General features: G+C 39.9%; 1 protein-coding gene across 2 annotated transcripts in view; it reads right to left on the bottom strand.

Moving 5' to 3' along the window:
- Positions 1-737: 737 nt before the first annotated feature.
- The window catches only part of PHF14 (PHD finger protein 14), a 221562-nt gene continuing 196016 nt past the window's right edge, over positions 738-26283 (bottom strand). For both annotated transcript variants that reach the window (XM_035020638.1, XM_035020639.1), the window contains one exon: positions 738-863. In XM_035020638.1, coding sequence (XP_034876529.1) covers positions 753-863 — 111 coding nt within the window. In that variant the 3' untranslated portion in view covers positions 738-752. The remainder of the gene's footprint in view (positions 864-26283) is intronic.

The raw sequence follows: 26283 nt of genomic DNA, 5'->3' as shown, positions 1-26283 counted from the left end.
ACTCCACATAGAAACCTGATATGTTTTCTTTGTCCATGTCATCCTTGGGGTAAATCCTTTCATTCGAGTGCTACACTCTACTCCTCTTCTCCCCCCACCCTCACCCCCCAGCACATCCCTGACACTAGCCTGTGGTGTGACAAAGGGCAGATGCTTTCAGTGTGGAAAGGCCAGCTTGCTGAAGCACATCTTCATCTTCCTCTGGGCAAGGTGGGAGGTGTGTCTTCCCACTGCAGGGCATGGGGGTCAGAAGGAGCAAATGCCCTCCATCAGAGCGGGATCCTGGGTAGACAGCTGGGTCTCATCAGCTTCTCCCCTTCTTGCTGCCAGAGGAAACTGCCGGTTCTTCTTTCTTGGGCTTGGAAAGTGATTGGGGGTCTTTCTTTCTTTCCTGAAATTATGGGAATAATGAGCAATTCTCTGCAAAGGTCTGCTTGTGAACAACGTGCGTTTCTAGGCACACACTAATTACAGCCCAGCTCGGTGGGGGCGGCTCACCAGTTCCCGGTGTCAGTCAGCAGTGTCAGCCAAGGAGAGACGAAGAGGGTTAAAGGCAGTTAATATCACACTTTTACTGCTGTTGATCACTTGCAGTTTTTAATGACAACTTTGCAATTCAGATTTTGCACTAAAAAGGGTTTCCAGATCAGATGTCACATTTTTTTTTTTCCTAAGCCTGTCACCTTGGAAAAACTAGGGCCATGTACGTGTTCAGCATTAACTGCCCTGCGATGGATGCACCTTGCTCGTGTTCACACTTGACACACACGATCTTCATAGGATGTGCAGTAAGCTGCGGCAGTGGAGAGAGCTCCAGAAGCAGAAGAGGCCGAGTCAGGAAGGCTGTCCTCCTGCAGTGGAAGCTAACAAGAAACAGCACGTCACACAGGGAGCCAGGCAGAATAGCCGCAGCCCAGAGCCACCACTTCCGGAGTAGCTCCTCTGTGTCATGTACCATAGCGCTTGTTTTCCATACATTATCTCACTTAATGCCCGAAGCCATGCTGGGAGAGGGGAGTCAGTGTTTTCATTCTCTAATATGCAAAGAATTTAAGTACAGCTAACAGAATAATCCCGAAGATTGAATGCCTAGTGAATGGAAGAGACGGCATACATACCCATGTTGCTCTGTGCTAGGTATGTGACACCATCTCTTGTGATTCAGAGTTTAGCAATGGAACGAATTCAGGAAAGGTCCTGGGCACATTCTTCTTGTTTTGTCTGCCCAACCTGCCTCCCATCATAACGTGCAATCAGCAGCCGCAGCTTCCGGGGAAGGCTTCTTCCACCATATCTAACCACCTCATTAAATGAGAACTGCCTTCTTCTTTGTCCATAGGCCAATCTCTAGGATGCTTCCCACCTCCCTGACTACAATTGTTTGTGGCCGGGCATGTGAAACAGTAATAGTAATTTTTAAAAATTTGTATTTTTTTTCATGTGCTGGACGCTTTACATTTTAACTTATCTTATTTCTCATAACAATTCTGTGATATGGGTACGATTACCATCTCCGTTTTGTAGAGGTGGCGAGTGAAATCGGATGGTTAGGCATCTTGCCCAGGGTCACATATCTGGAAAGCTGCAAAATTGAGATTTGGTTTTATATCAATTAGCTATCGCCACAAAAAAATGCTAGGTTAACAACTCAGTGGCTTAAAACAACAATCATGTATTGTCCTGGATCTGGGGGTCACTTAAGTGTTGGCTGGCCGAGGCCAGGCTCAGCTGGGTGGCTCTGATCTTGGCTGAGATCACTCGTGCAGTTGAGTCAGCTGAGATCAGCATGTACAGCCTGGACTGGCTAGCTGGCTGTGCCCCATGCGTCTCTGGGGACTTCAGGGGCTGGCCTGGGCATGGCCTTCTTAGGAACAGCTAAAGAGCCAGGGCACAGATGGAAATTAAAGAGGCCTCCTAAGGCCTGGGCTCAGAATCCACACACTGCTGTCTTCACCTCATCCAAACATCGTCAAGAAGTGAGAAATGTTGTCTGTCTTTTGTGAAGAGAACTTCACAGTCGAAGACAAAAATAAAGATTCTGGGAGAAGTGAAGAATAGGGGCCAATGCCACAATCTCCCACATAATCCCATTTACTTCATTAGGATGTTCCATCTCAAACTGGGGAATTTCAGGTCCTTGTTGGTAGCTGACATGATGAGAAATGAAGCTCTAAGATTGTCAGCACCCACATTCCCCAGAGACGAAGAAGTTGGTCTGCATACAATGGTATGTAGAGACACAAGGCAGAAAGTCCCAGGGATGCTCATGACCCTAAGACTAGTTCTCTTCAAGCCTCAGCTGTGTTCCTGCCTTTCCTGTCATTTGGTGGTTCAAGCCTGCTTCTGAGGTTCTCACTCCAAAGTCATCTAATTTAGGTTTATTTTCTGCCAAATGTTACTCAAAATGTCCTAAACAATGTAACATCCTGTAAGTAAAAATCAGTCAAGCAATCTGCAGTAATTCATGCTAAGATATCTAACATTCAACATATTTTATGCATCTACTATTTGCAGTGGATTATGTTAAAAACTGAGGATCAAAAAGAATGGGTAAGATTGAATCCCTGTCCTCAAAGAACATATCACCTGGAGGAAAACACAGCACATACATGGTTTGTGGTGCTACAAAATGAGTGCAGTTTGCTCTTAAAGGAAAACACTGGAGAAGGTGGGATGCAACTATGATTTAGGCAAAAATGGGAATGCCTCAGAGGGACCCATGTGTTCTGTCAAATCCTGGAAGATTAGGAATATTTCTACAATCAGAGAAAAGAGGTGGCAGTGAGGGGTGTGCTTGCCATAGGGAGATAGGAAGCAAGGACAATGTGCAAAGTCATTGAGGTATAAAACTACATGATATCAGATGAAGGGGGGATTAGAATCACCTGGTGAATGATAAGAAATCGTGAAGTGTAACGTTGGAAAGAAGAATTAGTCAGTGTGCCCCTAAGGGTTATGCAGGGGATTGGGGCCTTGTTTAGCTGACTAACGTGTTCTGCCTTACTTAACAGGCATTATGTCCCCAAAGTGCCATGGGGTATAGAAAGGGGCCCTTGAGATTGTCCCACTCCTTTCATCCTGATATTGTTCTTGGGAAGTAACCTTTTCATCATAATTTGGTTTCCCACATAAGCTGTCCTCTAGGGAAGAGAATGAGCTAACCTACAATATTATTCCAATCTACTTGACAGTTATATTTCTTAGCATAAATTTTTAAATTGACAGCCTAGTTTATAAAGCAAACTCATGGGACTTGAGTGTTTAGTCAGGACTCTTTATTTTACAGAAACCCAACATAAGCTAAACAAAAAGAGTTTCCTGGGGAATTATCATTCAGCTTGTGGCGGGGGGGTGACTTCAGGTACCAGGGCCACTTGAGGGCCTTCAGAACGTGGAAGCTGGAAGTCCCTGTTCTGCTGTCATCGTGGTTTTGAGATTTACTCCACCCAGAAAGACACCTCTCTGAGAGTGTATTTTTGTAGCTCACCAGCAAGAAGGAAGAAAGAAATGATTTTGCTCATTCCAGTTGAGAAAATCTTAAAGGATGCCTCCTGTTGTTCAGATTTGGATGATGTGTTCATTTGTGAGGGATGCCAAAGGAATGAAATAGAACAATTGGTTCAGTTCTGGATCATGTGGTTAGAGGTGGGTGAAAATATTGTTCCAAAGTTTGAGGAGTGGAGGGATGGGTGTTTTCTTGGACGGAAAAATCACTGTTTCTACCTTTATTTATCGTGAACCAATTAGGCCCTATGTCCAGTGGTCCCCAGGCTAATAGAGGACACTGAGTCTGAACCTGAAAAGCACAAGCCTAGACATGGACTGTTCCCCTTTCCTAAGGATGGAGCAGCCAAACAGTGTTTAGTCTGGCACTGCTTTTCTTGAGTCATAATTGGAAATGGTACGGGTTGAGTAAGCTTTCAGACAGGTCATAAATTAAGTCTGCAAAGGTCAACCCTGTGGGTAGGATGCTAAATTTATACTGAGGTGGAAAGATCTGGCTGAGTATCAAATGATAAAAGAAAGTGGGTGTGTTTTTATCTCCTTCGCTCCCTTGGGGAGGCACTCATGTATCTTACAATACTGACACGGAATATTTGGAATCAGCAGCATTCCAGATGCTCAGAGAAAGGTGGAATGAGGAATAGCATGGCCAGATCCCAGCCCAGGCAGCTGCTCTTCCCTTACTCCCACCCCTACCTGAGAAACTCAGCACTGCTTTCAAAATAGACTCACCGATACAAAGGGTCAGCACTTTTTTTTTTTATTTCTTTCAGCCTTATTTAAACCAGGGACTGCTCTGGCAGGTCAAAAACAGCCCATTAATACACTTGCTAAGTTGAGAATAGTTAAAAGCATGGCTAATAATACAGAGTTTTGAAAGGGTGGCATGAAACACAAAGAAAAAAGCAGTGGACATCAGGAGACCAAATCTCTGATGCTCATTCTGTGTGTGCTCTTAAGCAAGACACATCCTCTTTGATTCTGTTTCTTCAACTGTGAAAAGCACCAGTTGCACAAATTAATCTCTAAGAATCTTTACACATTGGAAAATGTACAATTTCACTAGAATGCCCAAATCCTAACCTTTTCGGGGATTGATGGGTTCTCAGTATGCTTTGTTATTAGGAGGATGGGAACACTGGTGTGGGAACAGTGTCTGTATACTAAACCATCCTCAGTAATTAATTTATACAGCACAGAAGAGCATTTAGAACCCAGCATTTGGAATCACACAGATCTATGTTCAAATCATGCTTCTTCCACATTGCCTAGTATGAGGGACATTGTGAACAAAGAATCACTAAAACTTGGCTCCTGCCTTTCTGGTATAGGACACTCAAAAATGGCTCCTTGACTTTGAGTCTGGGAGAAGTAGGAAGGTGGGCATGAAGAGTCTACTTTTAGATATTCAAGAGAAAATGTGCAGGAAGCAGAGAGAGAAGTGAGAATGGAGGCCAAGAGCTCAGATTTTTAAATTGGAAAAACAGTTGGTATCTTTTTTTTTTCTTTCAACAATGAGGGCTACAAGCTAAAAAATTTGGCTTGGATACATAGATTAACAATAGCCTTACCAATGGTATTTTATAAAGAGTAAGTGAGGGGGGCCATTGGGGGACAAACACATCTCTAATGCTCTGTGGACACAGAGAATACGAGGTGGACAGCTCGATGAGGCTGCCATGCCTTCCTTTCTCCCGTCACTTGGTGTGATGAGAACAATTCCATTCAACTCCATCCTCACTTTATTTTAGTCATCTGACACTCCCTATGTGGGTTATATTGTTGTCTTTTGTGAGTAAAAGAAAAAGTTCTTTCATGTACCTGTCTTCCTAAAGAAGGTGGGGTAGGGCCTGGGGCCTGTGGTCAACTAGGACTGGGCTTGAATCCTAAACACAAACTGATTCATTCCAATTGTATTATCGACCTTCACAAAGATGGGGTGCCAAGTGCCCATCAGTAGATGCCCATCATTAATCTATAGTAGCCGACCCAGTGAAATACTATGCAACTATAAAAAAAATAATGAGTAGGCTCTTGTATAGTATAATAGGTCATTAAGATATTTTGTTATGTGAAAGGAGCAAGATGTAAAACAGTTGATTTTTTTTTAAGATTTTATTTATTTATTTGAGAGAGTGATATAGTGAGAGAACATGAGCGGGGCAGGGAGAGGGAGAAGCAGGCTTCCCACTGAGCAGGGAGCCTGACATGGGGCTCGATCCCAGGACCCTGGAATCAGGACCTGAGCCGAAGGAAGATGCTTAACTGACTGAGCCACCCAGGTGCCCCAAAACAGTTTAAATAGTATGCTACCTCTGGGCTAAGAAGGAAAGAAAAGAATATATATACATATATCATTGTTATGTCCTTTTGTGTTGTATGTATAAAGAAACACTGGAAAGATATCCAAGAAACTATTAAAGTAGTTCACTCTAAGACGGAGGGGAGAGGGCATGGAGCATTGTGTACAGAAATGATATGGGAGTGAGACCGTCAATGTACATATTTTATATTCATATTTATATTTATATTGTTTTGATTGTTAAAGAATAGGAATATATAGCCTATTTTTAAAATTTCAAATTCAAACAAAATTTGGAATGTGTATTTGTTAGTTAAGGTAATACTAGCTGCAAGTGAAAAATAAATCACAAAACTCAAAAGCTTAATACAATGTATGTTCATTTCTCACTCACACAAAGTCCAGAAGCGAATGGTCATTCAGGACCTACGCTTCTTTCAAAATAGGTCTCCTTCCTCCAATACATCTCAGAGTTCTCTGCATCCAGCTAGCAGAGCTGGGGGTGCTGAGGAGGCACGGGCCTAGAAGTGCAATCACTCCGGCGCACATTGCTTTGGCCAGAAAGCAGCCATAAGGCTACGCCTAACTGTGAAGGAAGCTGGAACACGGTCTAGCTGTGTGCCTGGAGGAGGAGATGGATTTGGTGAAGGCGTAGTGTGTCTCTGCCACCAGTGGAAAGACCTAACAAAAGAGAATTCTGATGAATTTTATTTCTCTGTTGAGTATATGAAATTAAAGTCCTTGCTAAAGCATTATTTTGAAATTGTGGCATTAGCGTAACTGTTCTTACAAGAAGCTTTGTTGATGTTGATGAAATAGGGACATTCACTAATCTCATCCATTCATCAGATGCCTTAGTCTCAGATTAAAGACAGCCATTGGAAGATCTGTCAGAGCAAATTTGACAGTCCACAGAACAGTAGGACTCTGTTCAGAACCCTCTCTTTTGTTTACTGCAAGTAGAATGAGGACCCCTGCCCTGTTATGAATCCCAGGAGGTAAGGAGCATCATATGCTTTGAAATGTCTCAAAGGTGGGTGCTGCTAGAACCAGCAGGTTGTTAGGAGGGAGGTCATGTTCGCTTACCAGTGGAAGGAAATTCAGACAGCAAATAAGATGACGGGGTGTCTCCAAAGGCAGACTATGCATTGTTTAGAAACACCCTTCCAGGGTTGTCTGATGATAGCCTCTAATTGCCTCTGAGCTATTTTACAATTGATGGCAAGGCAAATCATACATGTCTGTGGACATGCAAATGAATTCTGTCTGGTGGAGGGACTGCTCTCTTCTTTGTGGAAAGGACACGTATGGGTCCATTTACAAATTCAGTTCAATGTTCCTGCCTGGCAAATGTGTCTGTTCTTTGGATTCTCCTTTAAACCGGTTTTAACATCTGCCCGGTTCCTTTGTTAACAGTAAGTTAAATAAAATATTTAATGTGTGTTCTTTTTATCTGCATGAGGTTTATAATTTTATCCTCTTTTGAAATGTATCCTTTAATACCAGTAATTGCTCAGAACTAGGGATCTGTGCTTCTGGCTCTTGTCAAGCTTTGCTTGCTTTCTTTGGTTTATTTACTTGTTTTGTTTTCCCTTTTTTTTTTTTTTAAAGATTTTATTTATTTATTTGACAGAGACACAGTGAGAGAGGGAACACAAGCAGGGGGAGTGGGAGAGGGAGAAGCAGGCCTCCCACTGAGCAGAGAGCCCGATGCGGGGCTCGATCCCAGGACCCTGGGATCATGACCCGAGCCGAAGGCAGACGCGTAACGACTGAGCCACCCAGGCGCCCCTTGTTTTCTCTTTTTGTTACACCTATCAGCATTGCCAGAAAAGCTGTTACGTAGTATGGTTTAAAAATTAGGCAATGAGGGCGCCTGGGTGGCTCAGTTGGTTAAGCGACTGCCTTTCGCTCAGGTCATGATCCTGGAGTCCCTGGATCGAGTCCCGCATCAGGCTCCCTGCTTAGCAGGGAGTCTGCTTCTCCCTCTGAACCTCCCCCGTCTCATGTGCTCTCTCTCTCAAATAAATAAATAAACTCTTAAAAAAAAATTAGGCAATGAAATGATTTTACTATCTTGCACTTCCTCCCCCACCCCAACTGTTAGGGTGGTAATGCCAGCATAATACCAGAAAGCTGCTTCTGCTGACATTTCAAGCTCCCACAGAAAACGCTGTGAATTTTCTGAGAAGGCCTTATTTGCAAGATTTGTTCAACAGAGAGGTTGGATAAGCACCTTGGATTAAAACTTCAAAGCAGCAGGCCTTTGGTTACTTTTCCCCGATTAACCTGGGAACACTTTGAAACTCTCTTCTTTATTATACTCTGTTTTTCGAAACCATCAGTTTTCATAATGAGAAACATTTTTGTAAACACACTTCTTTGCATTTCCTTCTAATTAGCAAAACCTTTATTTTGCACAAATATTTCCACATATAAACTTTATCTGCAACTTAGTGTGAAGTATTAAAGAATTAGAAGGCTAGTGAAAATTACATTTTTCCTACTGATAACGTATCAAAATCTGTTGGTCTATCCATTAATATCTAGCTGCTTAGCCTCCAGGAAGCTCAGAGCCAAATTTGTGACTCAACTTTAATAACTCAATAGGACCTACCTATCCTCATTCTACCTTTTCCAGTCTTGACCTTCGTTCCTTATTTATATTTTACTTGTTACTGATTTTACTTATTTAAGTTTCGTTTCTTCTACCTTTTTGTTAATGTTTCATAAGCCATCTCTACTTCTTTAGGGAATAGGCCAGATATAAAGGAAAATGTTTATACAGGTACATTATAAATGCCTCTGTATTCAATCTTACGAGTAATTCCTGGAAAAATTAGTTTCCTTTGTCATTGTTCTTTCCTGGTGTATTTCATTTAGAGGCAAGGAGGCACTTGGGTATTTTACTTCTCTAGTCCATATGCTATGTAACTACTGTATACACTTCAGGAATGGACAAAGTCATAGTAAGGTCAATCGGTATGTCTCAGTTCCTACAATGATTCACATCGTTTAAATGATGATGTATTTTCAGTCTCTAAAATATTTCTTAGCCATATCATTATTTGTTAGAAAAGTACTTGCTGATCATCAGAATCTCGTCCATCTTTCTATAAACAGCTCATGAGAGCTAGAAAATGGCTTGCCATTATGCCTAAAGGTTAAGAATTCAACTTGAACAGGCTTACAACTCAGGGACTTAAGCTACATCTAAATCACCCTGGGAGCCAGTGGTCCTCAGATCCCTTTACAGAGGTGAAATCTCCTTAAAAGGAATCAAGTATTGCCTTAAAGCCAGAAACAAAAGGGTTGCTTAGCTGCCTCCCCACTGTCGTGAGGAAAGCCCCTTTGATGATGTATTAAAAACACACTGGACTAGGAGACACTTTTCTTCCTTACGAAGAGTGTGTTTCTGGGGCAGCTGTCCTAACTTGAGCTGGAATAAAACTCTTTTCCTTTCTCTTAAAACACCACCACCACCACCGCACTGGACCTGAAGCCCCAAATCTGGATTCAAGCCCTAGTTTTGCAATTCACTGAAGTATATAGATTCCTGCACCTCTAAAATATGGGTAAAAATTCCTCTCACCCTTCGAGTGGTTGTGAAAAGTCCATGTGAGCATGCTTGGCATGGAACAGGTTTCCCTCATCATCAACTCCTTCCCTGACTTGCAGTAGGACTTAAGTCTGTATGTGTGAACTCTCGAGTTTTGGAACCTCTTTCTTTTCTCATGGCCGGCCGCCATGCTCAGGCAGGCTGCAGCAATAGCAGCTCAGGGCTTTGGGTTTTACCCTTTCCCCAGGGAACATCCTCGCCCTGCCCTTGGACGTCCTTCACTTTGCCTTAATAACCTCTGAGGAAACCTTCATTAAGGGATTACTTGGTCATTTCTGACACTTAGTATTTTCCAAAGATGACCACAACGATTTCTCTCACCCCATAAGCTCTTCTGAAGTGTGAAAGTAAAGAAAGGAAAAATTGGGGTTCTAAAAGGATTTAATACCCAGTTTTATAGTCATTCACTTTCTAAACATGGACACCAGTGTTTCATATTGTCCTTTTGTTTGTCATCTGGAGCTTTCCTGGGGTTGAATGGGAAGGACACCTTTCTTTTGTAAGGTGGGAAAGGAAAATTGAAGGCTTTTCCCCATGAATATTGTCTGGCAGGTTAGTTAGAAAAACGATATAAGGAAGTGGGAATGTGGAAATTGATTTCCTTAAAATCACCATAGGCAGGTACCTGTTGCAGGTCTTACTGTACCTTTAATGGGATGAGCTTCCTAGCTTGAAAGTTATTGCTCTTTGCAATCATTACTTTGTGGTGTGATAATTTGAAAACTGGTTTTATAAGGTATTACTAGAAGTTTAAAAAAAATCAAAATGAGGCTGGGCTCCATAATGGAAAAAAATTCAGGTAACTCTGGTTTAACAATATTTCTTTGTTGTGTGTCTCAGAAGATAGAGACTCTTCAAGGGGCAGCCGATATAGAATGCAACATTGCCCAAACTGATCTGGATGTGAAACTTTTTTTTTTTTTTTTTTTTTTTTTCACGGAGCCTGATATGAACTACACATGCTTTTAATGTTAAACCACACATGTTTCCACCTGGACTACATTAGCTATTTATTGCTGCATGACAGATTACCACAAATTTAGCTTAGAACAACACACATTTATTATCTCACAGTTTCTGTGGGTCAGGAATGTGGATACATTTTGATTCATTTTCTGCAGGGGCACAATCCAGGTGTTGTCTGGGATGGATTTCATCTGAATGTTTGATTGGGAAAAGGTTCATTCCAATGAGGTGTTGGCAGAATTCATTTCCTTGTAGTTGTGGGACTGAGGGCCTTGTTATCTCACTAGCAGTTGGCTGGAGGACATCCTTTGTTCCTTGCCACTTGGATCTCCTTTCATCAAGACCAATAAGTGAGCAGATAGTCTCTTCACAGGATGTTTTTGCCATCTTATGTAATTACAGAAGTGTAGTCATGTTCATCTTGTCATCTTTGTGGAAATCAGTTGATTAGAAACAAGTTACAGGTTTCACCTGCACTCAAAGGGAGGCGATTACACAAAGGCATGAATATCAAGAGGTAGGAATCATGGAGGTAAGAACTGCAAAACTATCAGTACAAATGACTTTGTCCACTACCCACGCTAAGACACCTGAACAAACTCTAGCATAGCTTCTATCAGCTCAAGGCTGTGTCCCAAGGATGACAACCCCTGTCCCCTTAAAAGGGCTGCCTGAAAAAGCTCAGTGCTGCCAAAAGAATTTACTGTTTCTTCTAGCTAAAATCTGATTATAGGTCCCCAATCTCCTTTTTCATAAAGCATTTACTTTAGAAAACTTGCATTTGTAAATCCTTACTCTGCCTCTTTGAGATGTGTCTTCGGCAACCCAGGAAGGTCTTTCTCAAGGACCTGAGAGCCATCTCTCTGAAATGTAACCATTAAGAGAGATGGGGTCTTTGTTTCCATTTTCCCTGGGAAGGAATGAGCCTGACTTCAATAAACACCAGTTAGCAGGCACAGATTCCTGATCACATTGGCCAACCTCCCCCCACAGTATCATTCAGTGCTTTTCCTTTAGCACACCCAGCATTTAAAAGGCATCCCTTTTGTGTCAGTGGACTTGAATCAGTTTATACTGGGGTCTCTGTCCCTTACTGCCATAACCTGAATAAAATCTGTCTTGCCACCTTTGACAAATGTCTGACTCTTTTCTTTGACAGGGGCAACTTTAAAGTCTATCTTCCACAATCACCGAGAGGTTTTGGAATCATTTCGCTTTCATTCTAACACATCTAGTCCAGCAAAGCTGAGCTTCAATGAGCATTTTTGGATTACATATTTGCAGAATAACTCGGGTGTTCCTCCTTTTATATAATGGACATGTACCTAAAGAATGGTAATTGTTTCAAAATAAATTAATAAAAGTTAAACGACGAGCGACTTTGATATTGAAAAGAAGCACAAGCAGAGAATTACATCTGGCTTGTAGGTCTGGCTCTAACATAGGCTAGTCTAGCTGGTTAGTAGGCAGACATGAATTCTCTTGGTGATGAGGTATGATCATTTTGGAGAAAAAAAAAATAGTCTCAGCCTTGCCGGAACAGAGAAACTAAGCTGGAGTCAGGTAACACACCATTACTCCTCACTCTAGCCCTACAATGGGAGTTCACTCTTTTCTCTTGAAGGAGTCAGGAGACTCCCGAGCAGAGAAATATTCGCTCCTCCAGCTCAAGCCTAGCACAGACGAATTGATACACAGGGAAAAGGACTTGGGGCTTTATAGGATGTTTGCCAAGGAAAGGTCTGGGGATATTTGTTTGAGCCCTTCAGTTCAAGAATCTCTTTGAGGGAGTGTTGGATCCAGAAGTGGAGACAGGACATGTTCCCTCTGGCCTCCTCTACAGAGGCCCATAATCAACCAGAGAGCAGGGACCACCTCTTGTGGTTTCTTGCAAGGAGTGGATCACTTTCTAGCACATATCTCTCTTCGGACCCTGTTGAGCCAGCTTCTTTGCATGGAGCCTGTATCTCCTGCCTGGCTTGTCAAAGGGTAAATGCGCTTCATGGATCATGATTCACTAAGCCAGGAGGAAAAAGACTTTGCACAGGTGTTGAATGAGTACAGAGCAAGAAGGCTTTGTAGGTGCTGGTGTTTTGTTTTGTTTCTTGAGGGACGCTCACAGCTGCTTTTATGTTTTATAATGTAAACTATGGACAAGAACAGCTGAGATTTCCCTTTGACATTTTGTCTGTTCAGTGAACTGCGGAAAATGCAAACCTTTCCAAGCCAGAGCAATGTATCTTACTTGTGTGTGCTTAGAATATTTAAAGACCAATCTGTGTCTAACTTTTTTGTTCTCAAAGTTTTGGAAATAACATTCTTCTCGATTTTATCCTTTAAAAAACTAATTGGTTCCAATTCTGTAAAAGTGTTTTAAATCAACAGTTATTTCCCTATTTTTTATATTATCTTTAGTATTCCAAACTAATCATTTCTCTCATTGCAATATCATTATATAGTATCCTTCAAAATATGATTCTTGGGAAAAGTAATATTATTCCAAAGCTACAATAGTTCTAAAATGAAATTAAATTCTATATAGATTTTTGCCTCCTCTTTTATCTTTCTTTTTTTCCCCTGAGATTGAGACCTACTTTTCAGTAAAACTTGTTTCTTCTCATATGGACAACCTCTTTTATATTTTTAATCCATTAGTGGTTTGTTTATAGATTCTTCACTTTAACATTGTTCTGACTACATTAAGAAGTTTCAGGTCTTGCTCTGAGTGTTGGTCATTGAGTTGTAGATTCTGGGCTAGAATCTTGCACCTCAACTACCTTTTCATTCAAGGTCTCTGTAGACGTATTCTTCATGCTTTGAGATTCCATCACCATGTGTAGCTTCTCTGAGCCACTTGACAAACCTTACTAGCTTTCATTTTCTTTTCTTACTAGATTATATTATCTTTTAAGCTTATTTAGGAGTGAAAGATTTTCATGAAATTATAAAAGATGAAGATATTCCATAAATTTGGAACTATTTGAGAAAAAGTTTAATATCTACCTTGTACTAGAACCCTGTAATGTCCACTACTTATATAATCATTATGTGGTAGGTAAATCCTAGTGCTCTTGCTCCAGGAGAAATGCCTCCTTCCAATGGCCCTAAGTGTCACTGTGTTTGTAGCCTATCACTCCCTGCCCTCAGCTGATTAGATACAGGAAAACAGGTGACTCAAGAATGAGGCCAATTGGATTACCTTATTTGAGACTTTAGAGTTAGTTCATGGAAGTTCCTAGAGTTGGAAGATCAGGAGCCTGTGTTGTGGCTCATTTAGACCCTATGCTGATAAAGAATAAAAAAAAAAAGAGTTTTTACAGGGAGGGAGGAAGGAGGAAGAGATGGAAGGGGAAAGAGAGGAAAGAGAAGAGAGAAGGGAACCGATTTTAGGTAAAAAGAGGGGAAACTCCAGAAAGGTATGCTGCCAAGTAGCTACCCTGATTCTTGAAGATTTTCTTTTTTTTTTTTTTTAAGATTTTATTTATTTGCGAGAGAGAGAATGAGAGACAGAGAGCATGAGAGGGAGGAGGGTCAGAGGGAGAAGCAGACTCCCTGCTGAGCAGGGAGACCGATGCGGGACTCGATCCTGGGACTCCAGGATCATGACCTGAGCCAAAGGCAGTCGCTTAACCAACTGAGCCACCCAGGCGCCCTCTTGAAGATTTTCTAGTTCCCCATTCCAGCCTAAGGCTTTCAGGTATTTGGATTCTGTGAGACATCCCTGTGCTCACACATGAAATCTCCCTTTACGTAAGTAGGCTTGAGTGGATTGTTATTACTTGCAAACAAGCTATATATGACTAAGAAATTTCTTAACAATTGTGCAAAAACTGTATTTAAAAATTAGGGCAGATTTTTGTTTAAAAAAATAATAGATTGAACTCGTGCTTCCCTCTGCTTCCTCTCTAAGACCCAGTAAAACTAAAATAAAGAAATAAAAAGGATTTGAAATCATGGGGACAAGGAGAAGAATAAAGTCAAATTTTGGAACAATGGAAGGAGCATGATGAGTGGTCACTCTTAGCTCAGCAGAGAAGGTGAGGGCCAGGATCAGACTAGTACGTGTCTCCAAACCCCATAAAAACCCAAGAGATTGAAGCACCAGGCATGGTGGGAGGCTGGAATGAAGAGTGAAGCTGAAAAAGAACACGAATGAGGAACAGATATTTAGGTTCACTTCCCTAGTCTACACAGTCAGGTGAGTGTCCCTCCAGCTAAAGGAAGGACGTCCATCCCCTACCAAAAGACCAGAGGGTGTCTAGACAGAGAGACAGCAAGTCCTTCTAAGGACAAAGGGGAGGCTCCCTACTGGTCACAGGGGGATTGAGTGAGTTTACACGCGGGGCCATGAGACTCTCTAGCCCCACTGGAGCCCTGGCTCTCTCACCTTTATTTCACCATTGGCACACTGTCCTGAGACACAGAGTTTAAAGAAGGAGGCTGTAGCATTTTTCTTGGAGGAAATGATCAGACACACGTACACATACACACACACACACACACGCACAATCAGAGGAGTGTTGGCTTTTGGTGGATTCTCTTATCAGTTTATCAATGCCTCCTGGGGTGAAGCTCACCAGCCTACAACCTGCCCCCTGCACATAGCACACATAGTGCCCATTCTTTAAGAATGAGTGGGCTATCAAGGATTTCCAGACATTTGAGGAAAGCCTTCAACATGAAAGGGGAGAAAAAGAGAGAAAAGGATATTTGGGTGAACAAAGAGAGAGAAAAGGATATTTAGGTGAACAAAGGGGAAAAAGAGACAATTCAAGATAGCTTTGGCTAAATGCAGGTCTAGAGGTATGGGTGTCTATAAGGAAGTGTGAATCGCCCAGAGCAGGACATAGAACAGAGACAAAACCTTCATTAGATAAAGAGGTGAATTTGAAGACATCAGCTTTTTGAGAGAATGGCCTGAGATAAGGGAAGATAGGTGGCTAAATACAACAAGAGGAGGCTAATAATCCAGAAAGCAGGACCTAGAAGGATATTTAATGATAGGAAAAGAAAATTTGATTATTCTAATGGAGGAAAAACTGACTGACTTGGTCATAGAGAGAAGCAATGAGGGATATTAAAAAACATCTTTGTAAACAAACATCCCAATAGAAAAATGGGCAAAAGATCTGAACAAGCGCTTCAGTAGAGATTATATACAGGTGACAAATAGGCACATGAAAAGGTATTCAACGTTATTGGTCCTTAGGGAGGAGCAAAGTAAAATCACTATGAGATGCCCGTTTAATGGCTAAAAAATCAAAGCAAAACAAAACATAACATACCGAGTGCTGATGAGAATGTGGAGATGTGGAGCAACTGGGACCATCTTATATTGCTGGTGGGAATGTAAAATGTTGCGGTCACTTTGGCAAACACTTTGGTAGCATAGTACAAAGTTAAATAATTATATGCCTACCACATAACCCAGCAATGCCACCTCTAGGCATTTACCCAAGAGAAAGAAAAATTATGTTTTCACAAAGACACAAATGTTTATAGAAACTTTATTCATAATCGCCAAAACCTGGAAACCAGATTTCTCTCAACTGGTGAATGGATAATATGAACTGTGGTCCATCCGTACAATGAACACTACTCAACAATAAAACAAGAATTAACTCCTGATAGGTGAAATGACACAAATGAACTATTTTAAGTGAAAGAAGCCCCACCCCAAAACTACATGCTGTAGCATCCCATTTTTCTGATATTCTGAAAAAGGCAAAACTGTATGGACAAAAAATAGATTAGTGGTTGCCAGAGGTTAGGGTTGGGGAGGAGACATTGATAGTTGGCTATAAAGGGGCATAAAGTAATTCGGGGATGTGATGAAATTGTTTTCTACCTTAATGGTGATGGTGTTTACATGACTGTATGGTATGTCAGAACACAAAGAACTGCACATTAAAAGTGTGAAATTTACTGTATGTAATGAGGTTTCTGTCTTTTGAGGTTTCTGACAATTGGAGAAGGCATGCTAAGGTCAATAGGAAAGCCTGGTTGGGCAGCAGACAAGCCCGAAAGGAAATAAGGGCAGATTCTGCCTTGGCAGAGTTGAGGCAGCAGAAATACAGACAGCTAATATGATCGAGGTGGTGGGGGCTTTTTATTGCTGATCGGTATCCCACTGTATGAATATACAAGAGTTTATTTTGACGTTTGTCAGCTAAGGGATGTTGGAGTTGTTTCCAGATTCAGTGTTGTAGTCTCTATACACATTTGTGTGGCTACTGAAGGATCTGAGCAGAAAAGTCAGGGATCCACAGTCCTAAAATTCAAATCTGATCATGTTATTCCCCTGATTAAAATTCTTCACTGGTTCTTTATTGCCTACAGGAGTGATTCTGTACCATGATCGCACATCAGAATCACCTGGAGTGCCTCAAGATACTGAATGTTTGGCCCACCCCTAGAGATTCTGACTTAATTGATCATTGGATGGGGCTCAAGTGTCAGTTTTCTTTAAAAGCTCTTCATAGGATTTCATTTTTCAAAGCTTAAATCTTTTCCAAATAAAATTATTGAGATATAATGCATGTAACATAAAATTCATGGATTTAACGTGTACAATTAAATTGTTTTTAGCATACCCCATTATTGATTTCTTAAATGTGTATTATATCTATAACACAGTTTGCCATTTTTTTAAAATATATTTTTTAAAGATTTTATTTTTAAGTAATCTCTACACCCAACATGGGGCTCAAACTCACAACCCGGAGATCGAGAGTTACATGCTCTACCAACTGGGCCAGCCAGGAGCCCCTAAAATTTGCTATTTTCAAGGGTATAATTCAGTAGCTTTAATTACATTCACAATATTATACAACCATCACCACTGTTTCCTCATCCCTGTATGATTTTAATATGTGTCCAATTCTGCAGAATTAAATCCAGCTACCTTTGGAAACTCCCAAAACCTCTCATAAGAATACCTCATTGTTTCTTCCTAGATGTGATTAGGAAGTCCTTATGACTTCCTGCCCTGTTCTCTCTTGGATCCCGACATGCCGAATCATTAATCTTTGAAAACTAATTATCTTTGCATATTCCTATTTCATCTCTCTGAAACATTATTCCCACTACTACTTTTGATAAAATCCCATGCCTTCAAAGCCAGACTCAGGTATTATTTTTATGGAGTATTTTTTCCACCTCTGGGCTTCTTTAGCTGCTCCCCTCTGTGATCTATAGCACCTTTCATGATCCTCTGTTGGAACACTTACTCATGACAATTTTCTAGGTCTGTTTTTGTCTCTCCCACCAGATTCTCTCCTTCTCCCTCTCTTTCTCTTTCTCTCTCTCAAGTGCTGAACACTCAAATGGTGAAGCTGCAATGTGAACATATAAGTCCATGGGGCAGTTCTTGAAGAACTAGCAAGAAGAGCCACAGACAGTGATATGAGTGAGAAGTAAACTTTTGTTGGTTTAAGGCACTGAGATTTTGGGGACTGTTTGTTCCCACAGCATAGCCTAGACTAGCCTGACTAATACACTCATGAAGAATTCATTCATCATATTCACCAGCTGTAATCTTGTGATATAACTAAATGGAGAATGTGGAACTCCATGGGAAAGAGATCTTGGGTTTGAGGGCAGGTAGAAAAGCTTGATTTTAGAGGATCAAGGAAAGATACAGGTTTAAGGAAAGATCTTGAGCAAAAATGGTTCCCCAGGGAAGATAGACCTGGGCTGCTGGGACAAGGGAAGAAGGAACTCACATATTGGTTGTAGCTAAGGGCACATAAAGCAAACAACCTATTAAAACATTTTTACAGGGGCGCCTGGGTGGCTCAGATGGTTAAGCATCTGCCTTAGGCTCAGGTCATGATCCCAGGGTCCTGGGATCGAGCCCCACATCGGGCTCCTGGCTCAGCAGGGAGCCTGCTTCTCCTTATCCCTCTGCTCTCCCCCTGCTCATGCTCTCTCTCTCTCTCTGTATCTCTGTGTCTCAAATGAATAAATAAAAAATCTTTAAAAAATAAAAAAATAAAAAAAATAAAACATTTTTACATAAGACTGTTCCTGACTTCCAGAATTAGATGTAACCAAATGTAAAATTTCAAATCCCAAATCAATACTTGCCAAAAAGATACAGTGTAAAAAGAGAGAGAGAATCATAACCCTGAAGAGATGTTCCATTTGTTAATTTGATTTTTTACTAACAAGATGCATTTTTGAAGGCATTGCTGAATGCACCAGTTTTGTCCCTTGTTAGTATAATCAGAAGGATGTCTTGGTTCAGTAGTGCTCTGGAGGTTGAAATGTGTTCTCCTTTATGATTTGCAGCTCTGATTAGTTCTATTTTTCTGCCTAAGGTGCAAAAATGCAAAGGTGAATTGAGATTCTGTGTAATTTGTTTCTTACATCATCACCATTAAAAAAAATTCAGACCAAATATTTTCTTTTGAAACTCACTAAAAGTGTGGCCTCAGGTGCGCAAGGCAGAGTATACTGTTGTCCAATCTTCCATAATCATATTAACCTACAGTCTCACATTATTAAAAAACAACAAAATGTACATCTGTCATAGAAAAACATGTATAAATTAAACATATCCAATCAGAAGTAAATTGTTTAGAGGAGAATATATGTTAAAAGGCATTGTAGTCTGGGATCTGCTTTAAAATAATTAGGCAAAAGAGAAAGAGGAAAAAATATATAAAGCAGGGATGGCAAAATCTCAAGGATTGTTGAATCTCAGTTATGAGTAGATTGGGGATTCATTGTAACCTTCTCTCTACTTTTGCATATGTCTGATATTGTTGATGATAATAAATAGTAGAGGGATCATAAACTTACAGATAAAATACCTTCAAATATTTGCACAAATTTAAGGGCACAACTTACAGAATTAGGTTTCTTTTTTTTTTTTTTTAAGATTTTATTTATTTTTTTGACAGAGAGAGACACAGCGAGAGCGGGAACACAAGTAGGGGGAGTGGGAAAGGGAGAAGCAGGCTTCCCGCAGAGCAGGGAGCCCGATGTGGGACTCGATCCCAGGACCCTGGGATCATGACCTGAGCCGAGGGCAGACGCCCAACAACTGAGCCACCCAGGCGCCCCCAGAATTAGGTTTCTTAATCACAGAATTACATTGTGTTATATCAAAAACTAGTATTTTGCAAACAGTAGGTTTGATTATTTCTTCAGAGCTCTTTCACTATGTTACTTTCACCATGGAACATAGAATGACAGATTCCTGCAATGATTATTACCTCTTTCTGCAGCTATTTAATAAGCTGCCTTTCTCACTGACCTGAAATCTGAATATTCTGAAAGAGTTCATCTGTCTTTAGAAGTAACAGCGATCTTGTGTCACCTTTAGAATTAGACACAATGTTAAGGGCGCCTGGGTGGCTCAGTTGGTTAAGCGACTGCCTTTGGCTCAGGTCATGATCCTGGAGTCCCGGGATCGAGTCCCACATCGGGCTCCCTGCTTGGCAGGGAGTCTGCTTCTCCCTCTGACCCTCCCCCTCTCATGTGCTCTCTCTCATTCTCTCTCTCTCAAATAAATAAATAAAATCTTAAAAAAAAAGAAAGAATTAGACACAATGTTAAAAATGGTAGTTGGAACTGGCATGCATGATGGAGATCCACATTTTCTTCTCCTTACATAACAACAAGGAAAATTATCATCTTCAAACTCACACATACAACATCTGATTCAATTACTGTTTTGTAGAAACCATAGCTATTGTTTGTGGCTTGAAACATGGATTTGAAAATAGTGATTTTTATTTTACTCCCATGACAGTATCGGTAGAGTATATCTTATTGTCTAGAGAGATATTTAACATGCTGTAGGTGTAAATGAAAGATAAACTAAGAGACAAAAGTGAACCTTTCAAACATTAATGTGATGTTGGCTGTGTTATGAGGCTGATGATATCAAGTACATAAGAACACATAGGTGTCATGCTGGGAAACCAATGATCTAGCTTTCATCTTGACTGCAGGCAAAGAATATCTCATTAAAGCTATAAATTTCATGAGTCTGTCCCCAAATTTAAAACCCTTAAGGAAAATGGTTTTCATGGTTCAGCAGCTTTAAAGGGTTGTACTTAACTTGGCTTTGTGACAAGGAAATTAATAGTTTTTCTAAAACAAATCGGAATTATGCCATAGTTGCATGTGTTTTCATGCTGTTGCTGGTAGCACTTAACTTCCTCTCTAGATAACAAAACCAGGGACTCCACATTGAATTCACCACAGGGAAACATTTCTTACCTGCTATGTTTTGTTCAGGGGAGTCTGCGATGGGGATGAAATTTGTTCAATCATGGCTAGGTATAAATTGTTTCCTTGAGGCGATATGAAATGGAGTAGGTTTCTAATCAACCTTCACTATTCAGAGTGATTCTTACTTAGCCTACTAGGAGGGGGAGTAGGTTGCTCCAGCCCCACGCAGTGTCAGCAACCAACCGACTGAAATGCATGCAGGCCTCAGGGACCCCAGGTATTGGGAAATAAATGTGAGTGCAATGAACTGAACTTACTTCTTTTTCTCAATGGACTTTGTAATAAATCTTATATAGCCATGTGAGAGGAGCATTTATAAGAAACATTCTGTTTTTGTTTTATATACATTTAACTTAAAGAGCAACCATTTGTCGTATCTGGGGAAAACAAGACAAATCGCAACAGAGGTAAGAGTATGGAAATGTCAAATGCCTCTAATGGTTTAAGCTTAAAGGAAAGCCATTAGTGATTTACAGAAAGAATATACAAAACAAGATGAGCAATAAGAATGTAATTATCGTTTTCAAAAAAAGTGTTAGAGAAGCAAAACTACCTAGACTCACCTCGTTTCATCTGGATGACCAGAAAGTTACAAATGAAAAACTCTTACACCCTGGAAAGAGCATGTCCTGTGAGGCGTGTGTGGAAGTAAAACTCGGAGACGTTCATGGATGCTTGAAACTCAAAGCATTTCATAGACACTTAAAGTTGGAGCAACTGCATGCACATCTTGCTTCCCCCCCTCACTCAAGCCTTCTGATCCCAAGGGAAAAGGATAGAATTTATCCAGAAGATACAGTTACGATTTTAAAATTTTAGGTTGTGTACTTTCAACTGCAAAGGTCATTCAAAACAAATCATTAAAACAGAACATGGAGTCATTAAGAAGCTTTAACTACATTAAATGTTTTCAAACAAGGCATTTATACTGTTTTTTGAAGGCTGAATTTCTTGAATTTTTTGGTATGTTGTTTAATTTCTTTTTAAATTTTCATTAGCATCTTTTGTAGATAGTGATTACTCCCACTCTTTACACTGTTGTTACAAATCTATTGCACAATATATCCAATTTCCCTGAAAGAAAATCAAGGGATTTTGTGAACCATATACCCTACAGCTTACTGTGACAAATAGTTTCTGAAAAGAATAACCATTATGAAATACAGCTTTTACTTAAAAGAAAAAAAATGCCTCCAGTTTTTGGCTAATTATGAATATTATAAAGTTGTTTAAAATATTCACATAACAAATGTAATCCATGTATGTAACTACATGTAGTTCATGTAACTTACATGTAATTCATGTAAACAAATATTTATGTGGGCATATATTTTAATTTCTCTTATGTAAAAATCTATAGTGGAGGTACAGGGTCACGTATTAAGAGTATGTTTAACCTCATACAAAACTTCCAAACTCCTTTTCAAAGTGTATACTTGCACTGATAATCAGGTGGACTTCAGCTGTCAGTCAGCCTCTTTCCATGGCTACATCATTACTTTCTTAATAGACTCACAAATAAAATGCCCATCCTGAAGGCATGGAGCTATGTATGGACTCAGTTAACATTACCGTTTACTCCTGAAAGGAGATTTGGTTACCACTGCTGAATGCCTGACTTGCCAACAGTAGCAGCCTATCCCCAACTGCTTATTGCGGTATCTCATTATTCTATTGCTGCATACCAATTACCACAAAATTAGCAGCATACCACGACACACGTTTATTATTTCAGAATTTCTATGGGGCATGAGTCTGAACATGGGTTAGTTGAGTCCTCTGTATAAGTTCCAGTTGCTTCATAACCTCATTTCATCAGACTTAAAATTATAGCCCAGGACTATCCAGTAGAAATACAATGGAAACCACATAGACAACTACATTAAAACAGTGGAAATAGTTGAAGTTTATTTAAAAATTCTTTTTAAAGATTTTATTTATTCGTCAAAGAGAGAGAGAGAGAGAGCACAAGCAGGGGGAGAAGCAGGCTCTCCCGCTGAGCAAGGAGCTGGATGTGGGATTCGATCCCAGGGCCCTGGGACCATGACCTGAGCCAAAGGTAAACACTTAACTGAGTCACCCAGGAGCCCCTGAAGTTTATTTTAATAGTATACTTTATTTAGCCAAATCTATTTAAATTTATTGTCATTTCAGCATGTAATCAGAATAAAATTAATGAGATACTTTATCCTTCTTTCATACTAAGTCACCAAAATCTGGCATGTATTCTTCCAGCATAACTTAATTCAGACTAGCCATATGTGGCTAGTGGTTGCTGTATTGGGCCACATAATTATAGCTATTTTAGTAGGTATATACAGTGGTAATTGTGGTCTTAATTTGCATTTTCCTGATAACTAAATGATGTTGAGTATCTTTTCATATACTTCTTGGTCATTTGTATGTCTTCCTTTGTATAGTATCTGTTCAAATGTCGGCAACAGGTAAATGGATATACAAATTGTGGCATACTCACACAATGAAAAAAAAAAAGAATACTGATTCATGCAATAACCTGGATGACTCTCAAATATTATGCTGAGTGAACATAGCCAGACGTGAAGGAATACATCTGGAGTAATTCCACCTGCATGAAACTTTAGAACAGGCCGACTAATCAAGAAAGGAAGCGGATCAGTGGTTACAATAGGGGTGTGTGAATGATTGCAGAATTGTGTGAGAAAACTTTGTAGAGTGATGGAAATGCTTTGTATCTTGGAGTGGTGATCACATAGATAGATACATTTGCCAAAATTTACTGAGCTGTACATCTAAAAGGGGTGTATGATATTGTATGTAAACTACTCCAGTACAGTTGATTTAAAGAGTAAAAGCAATACGTGTTAGTAGTACTTGCTATGTACTTTGCAGGCCCAGTGCAAAGTAAAACTGTGGGGCCCCTTATTTAAAAAGTATTAAGAATTTTAAGACAGTGACAGCAGAGGGAGTTTGTCTGTTATTGAATTCCTGGTAACAGATGGTGCACGGCATATAGAAGGTTCCAATGCAGTTCTGTTGAATGAATTTAAGATCTTACTGCTCAGCAATTTCCATTTGAGAAAAGCCTAATACTTTTTCCTACTTCTGCTGTTTATTTCATAGACCTGAGGAAAGAGTAGAATTCTGAATGCATTTTTTTTTTAAATGTTGGTCATAAGTATGATAGAGAAAAATACTGAATAAAGTTGTTTTATTTTTAAATTTTCTAGGGACGTGAAGAAATATAGCCCAGTCACTAACATGAAGTGAGAACAATTTGGTTGAGCGGGAGGAGATGAGAGGCATCATAAAGTATAAAGGAATTTTGTCCTTTAAGTATTCTGTATTGTTAGTCACAGGCTGATTTATAGTGGTAGTGTTACACCTAATCTGGGTCAGGAAACAAGCTGAAGTAATGGGGATCTATAGAGATAAAACAGGTACATATAATTATGCAGTGGTTTGTCTTTTTAGAAATCAATTCTAGATCATGTTCCAGTTATTAACATTTCTAATATTTTGTTCCATCATAACTCAGTGTACAGAAGATAAAGCAGAATTCTCATGTTTCAGAGTAGGTGGAATAGTAGTTATAAATATATATGATCCATACTGTCATAGACATTTCACTGGGAGTTTGCTCTAGTGCCTTTTAAGTTAGAGTAGTTATTAACAGAGGCACTTGGACTTACTTAAATAATGTGTTATGGATTGATTGTGTCCCCCCCCCCCCCCCCCCATTCATATGCTGAAGATCTAGCCCCCCAGTATGGCTGTATTTGGAGTAAGGAAGTAATTAGGGTTAAATGAGGTCATAAGGTGAGAATCCTGATGATTAGGATTAGTGTCCTTATAAAGACCAGAGGGCTTGCCTGTTCTCTTGCCTCATGCATGCACCAAGAAGAGCCCGTGTGAGGATGCAGTGAGGCCACCATCTGTAAGCCAGGGGGAGTCCTCACCAGAAACTAAAACCTGGGACTTGCAGCCTCCAGAACTATGAAAAGATAGATCTCTCTTGTTTAAGCCACCTAGTCTGGGGTATTTTGTTATGGCAGCCTGAGCTAATACAATATGTAATATTCTATAAAATATTAAAAAATATAAAATATGCATAATCTGATTCAAATAAAGTGACCAATATGATCAGTTACATAATGTGGGCAGCCTTGTAGGGTGACAACAGGATTTATGTGTATGTATTGATGGCATGAATTTATGGACCCTAAAAATTTGAAAAATTCATATGGTAAATTACCCCTAAAGGAGATTTACAGTGATTCTACTTTATCACTTACTGTCCTAAACCAAGGGGTATGTTTAAAAAAAAATTTTTTTTTTTATCTTGGAGTGGTGATCACATATATACATTTGCCAAAATTTATTGCGCTGTACATCCTTTTTTAAAAGGAAAACTGGGGTTTTAAATGATTAAGGGTATCACTTATATATATATTTAAAATGCCTGTCTGGTGGCTGAGTGTCACTGTGCCTCTCATACTATTGAACAACTTATTTTAGGAATGAAAGTAGTAAGAGATGAGATGGCAGTGTACTAACAATTGAATAAACAGTTTACTGAAAAAAAAATAGCCAAAAAAAGTCATTTTGTTACACTTGTCTCATTGTAATTCAATGTATAAGATAAAGCAGGACTCTCCTGTTTTGGAGCAGGTGGAATGGTAGTTGAAACTGTTTCACTTACTTCACTAAAGCCAAAGTCTTCAAAATAAATTAAGCATGGCTGAGTAGCTGGGGAGGAGAAATAACTAAAGGAGAAGTAGCAAGTGATGAATGAGGTGCTAACAAGCAAGACTGTCCATTTTGGGGGAAGACAGTGGATTAAAAGGGGTATGGTAGTTAATAGGTATTTCCACAATAATTAAATGTGATATTCTGGGGTGAGACTGCTTGGGTTTGAGGTCTTGCTTTGCCAGTTACAAGCTACATAACTTTATTTCCTATCTAAACCTCAGATTGATCGTTGGAAAATGGGAAAATAGTAACCATCTTACATGTTAACAGGGATGATTAGTGGCATAATGTACTGTAAGCATTTAGCACAGTACCTGCAACATAATAAATATAATAAATGCTACCTATGATATGAATCACGTTATCATTGCTTCTTTTCAAAAGTGACCCTACTAATGTAATTCTAATTTATGTCAATTTGGGTATTTTGAAATAGATGGATATCTAACTCAAAAAGAAAAAAATGGGGAAAGATGTCAAATTAATTTTTTATATTTGCTTATTGCCAAGGCCCTCTTTAGCTAACCTGTCTTTCTCAGGCATTTGCCTCAAAGTCTTTGTCCCAAAATTCATCCAAGGAGTCCAACATGTGGGATATGACTATTTTCCTGATATCCACAGTTACATTATTTGAGGCTATATATCAGTGAATTTTCTATCTTACCTACTTGTAGTTTTTCCCATTTCGGTTCACTGCATGGTAACTGTCAGCACGTCCCACTGTCACACCTTTATTGAGCTCGTCAGATGCATGTGATAAAACTATGGCTCCAGGGCAAGTACACATTCTCATGGGGAAGAAGTTGTACGCTGACATTCTCTTACAAGCCCTCCAAAGTTCTGCTTCTCATTTAAGAAACTCTGCCTTAAATAATCCAATAAAGACATCTGCAAAGAGCAAGTAGTTTTGTTGCTC

Source organism: Mirounga leonina, unplaced genomic scaffold, assembly GCF_011800145.1.
Source record: "Mirounga leonina isolate KUSES-001 unplaced genomic scaffold, KU_Mleo_1.0 Mir_174, whole genome shotgun sequence".
Lineage (NCBI taxonomy): Eukaryota > Metazoa > Chordata > Mammalia > Carnivora > Phocidae > Mirounga > Mirounga leonina.
The sequence above is the reverse complement of the archived record's forward strand: the minus strand, read 5'-3'. Positions and strand labels throughout refer to the sequence as shown.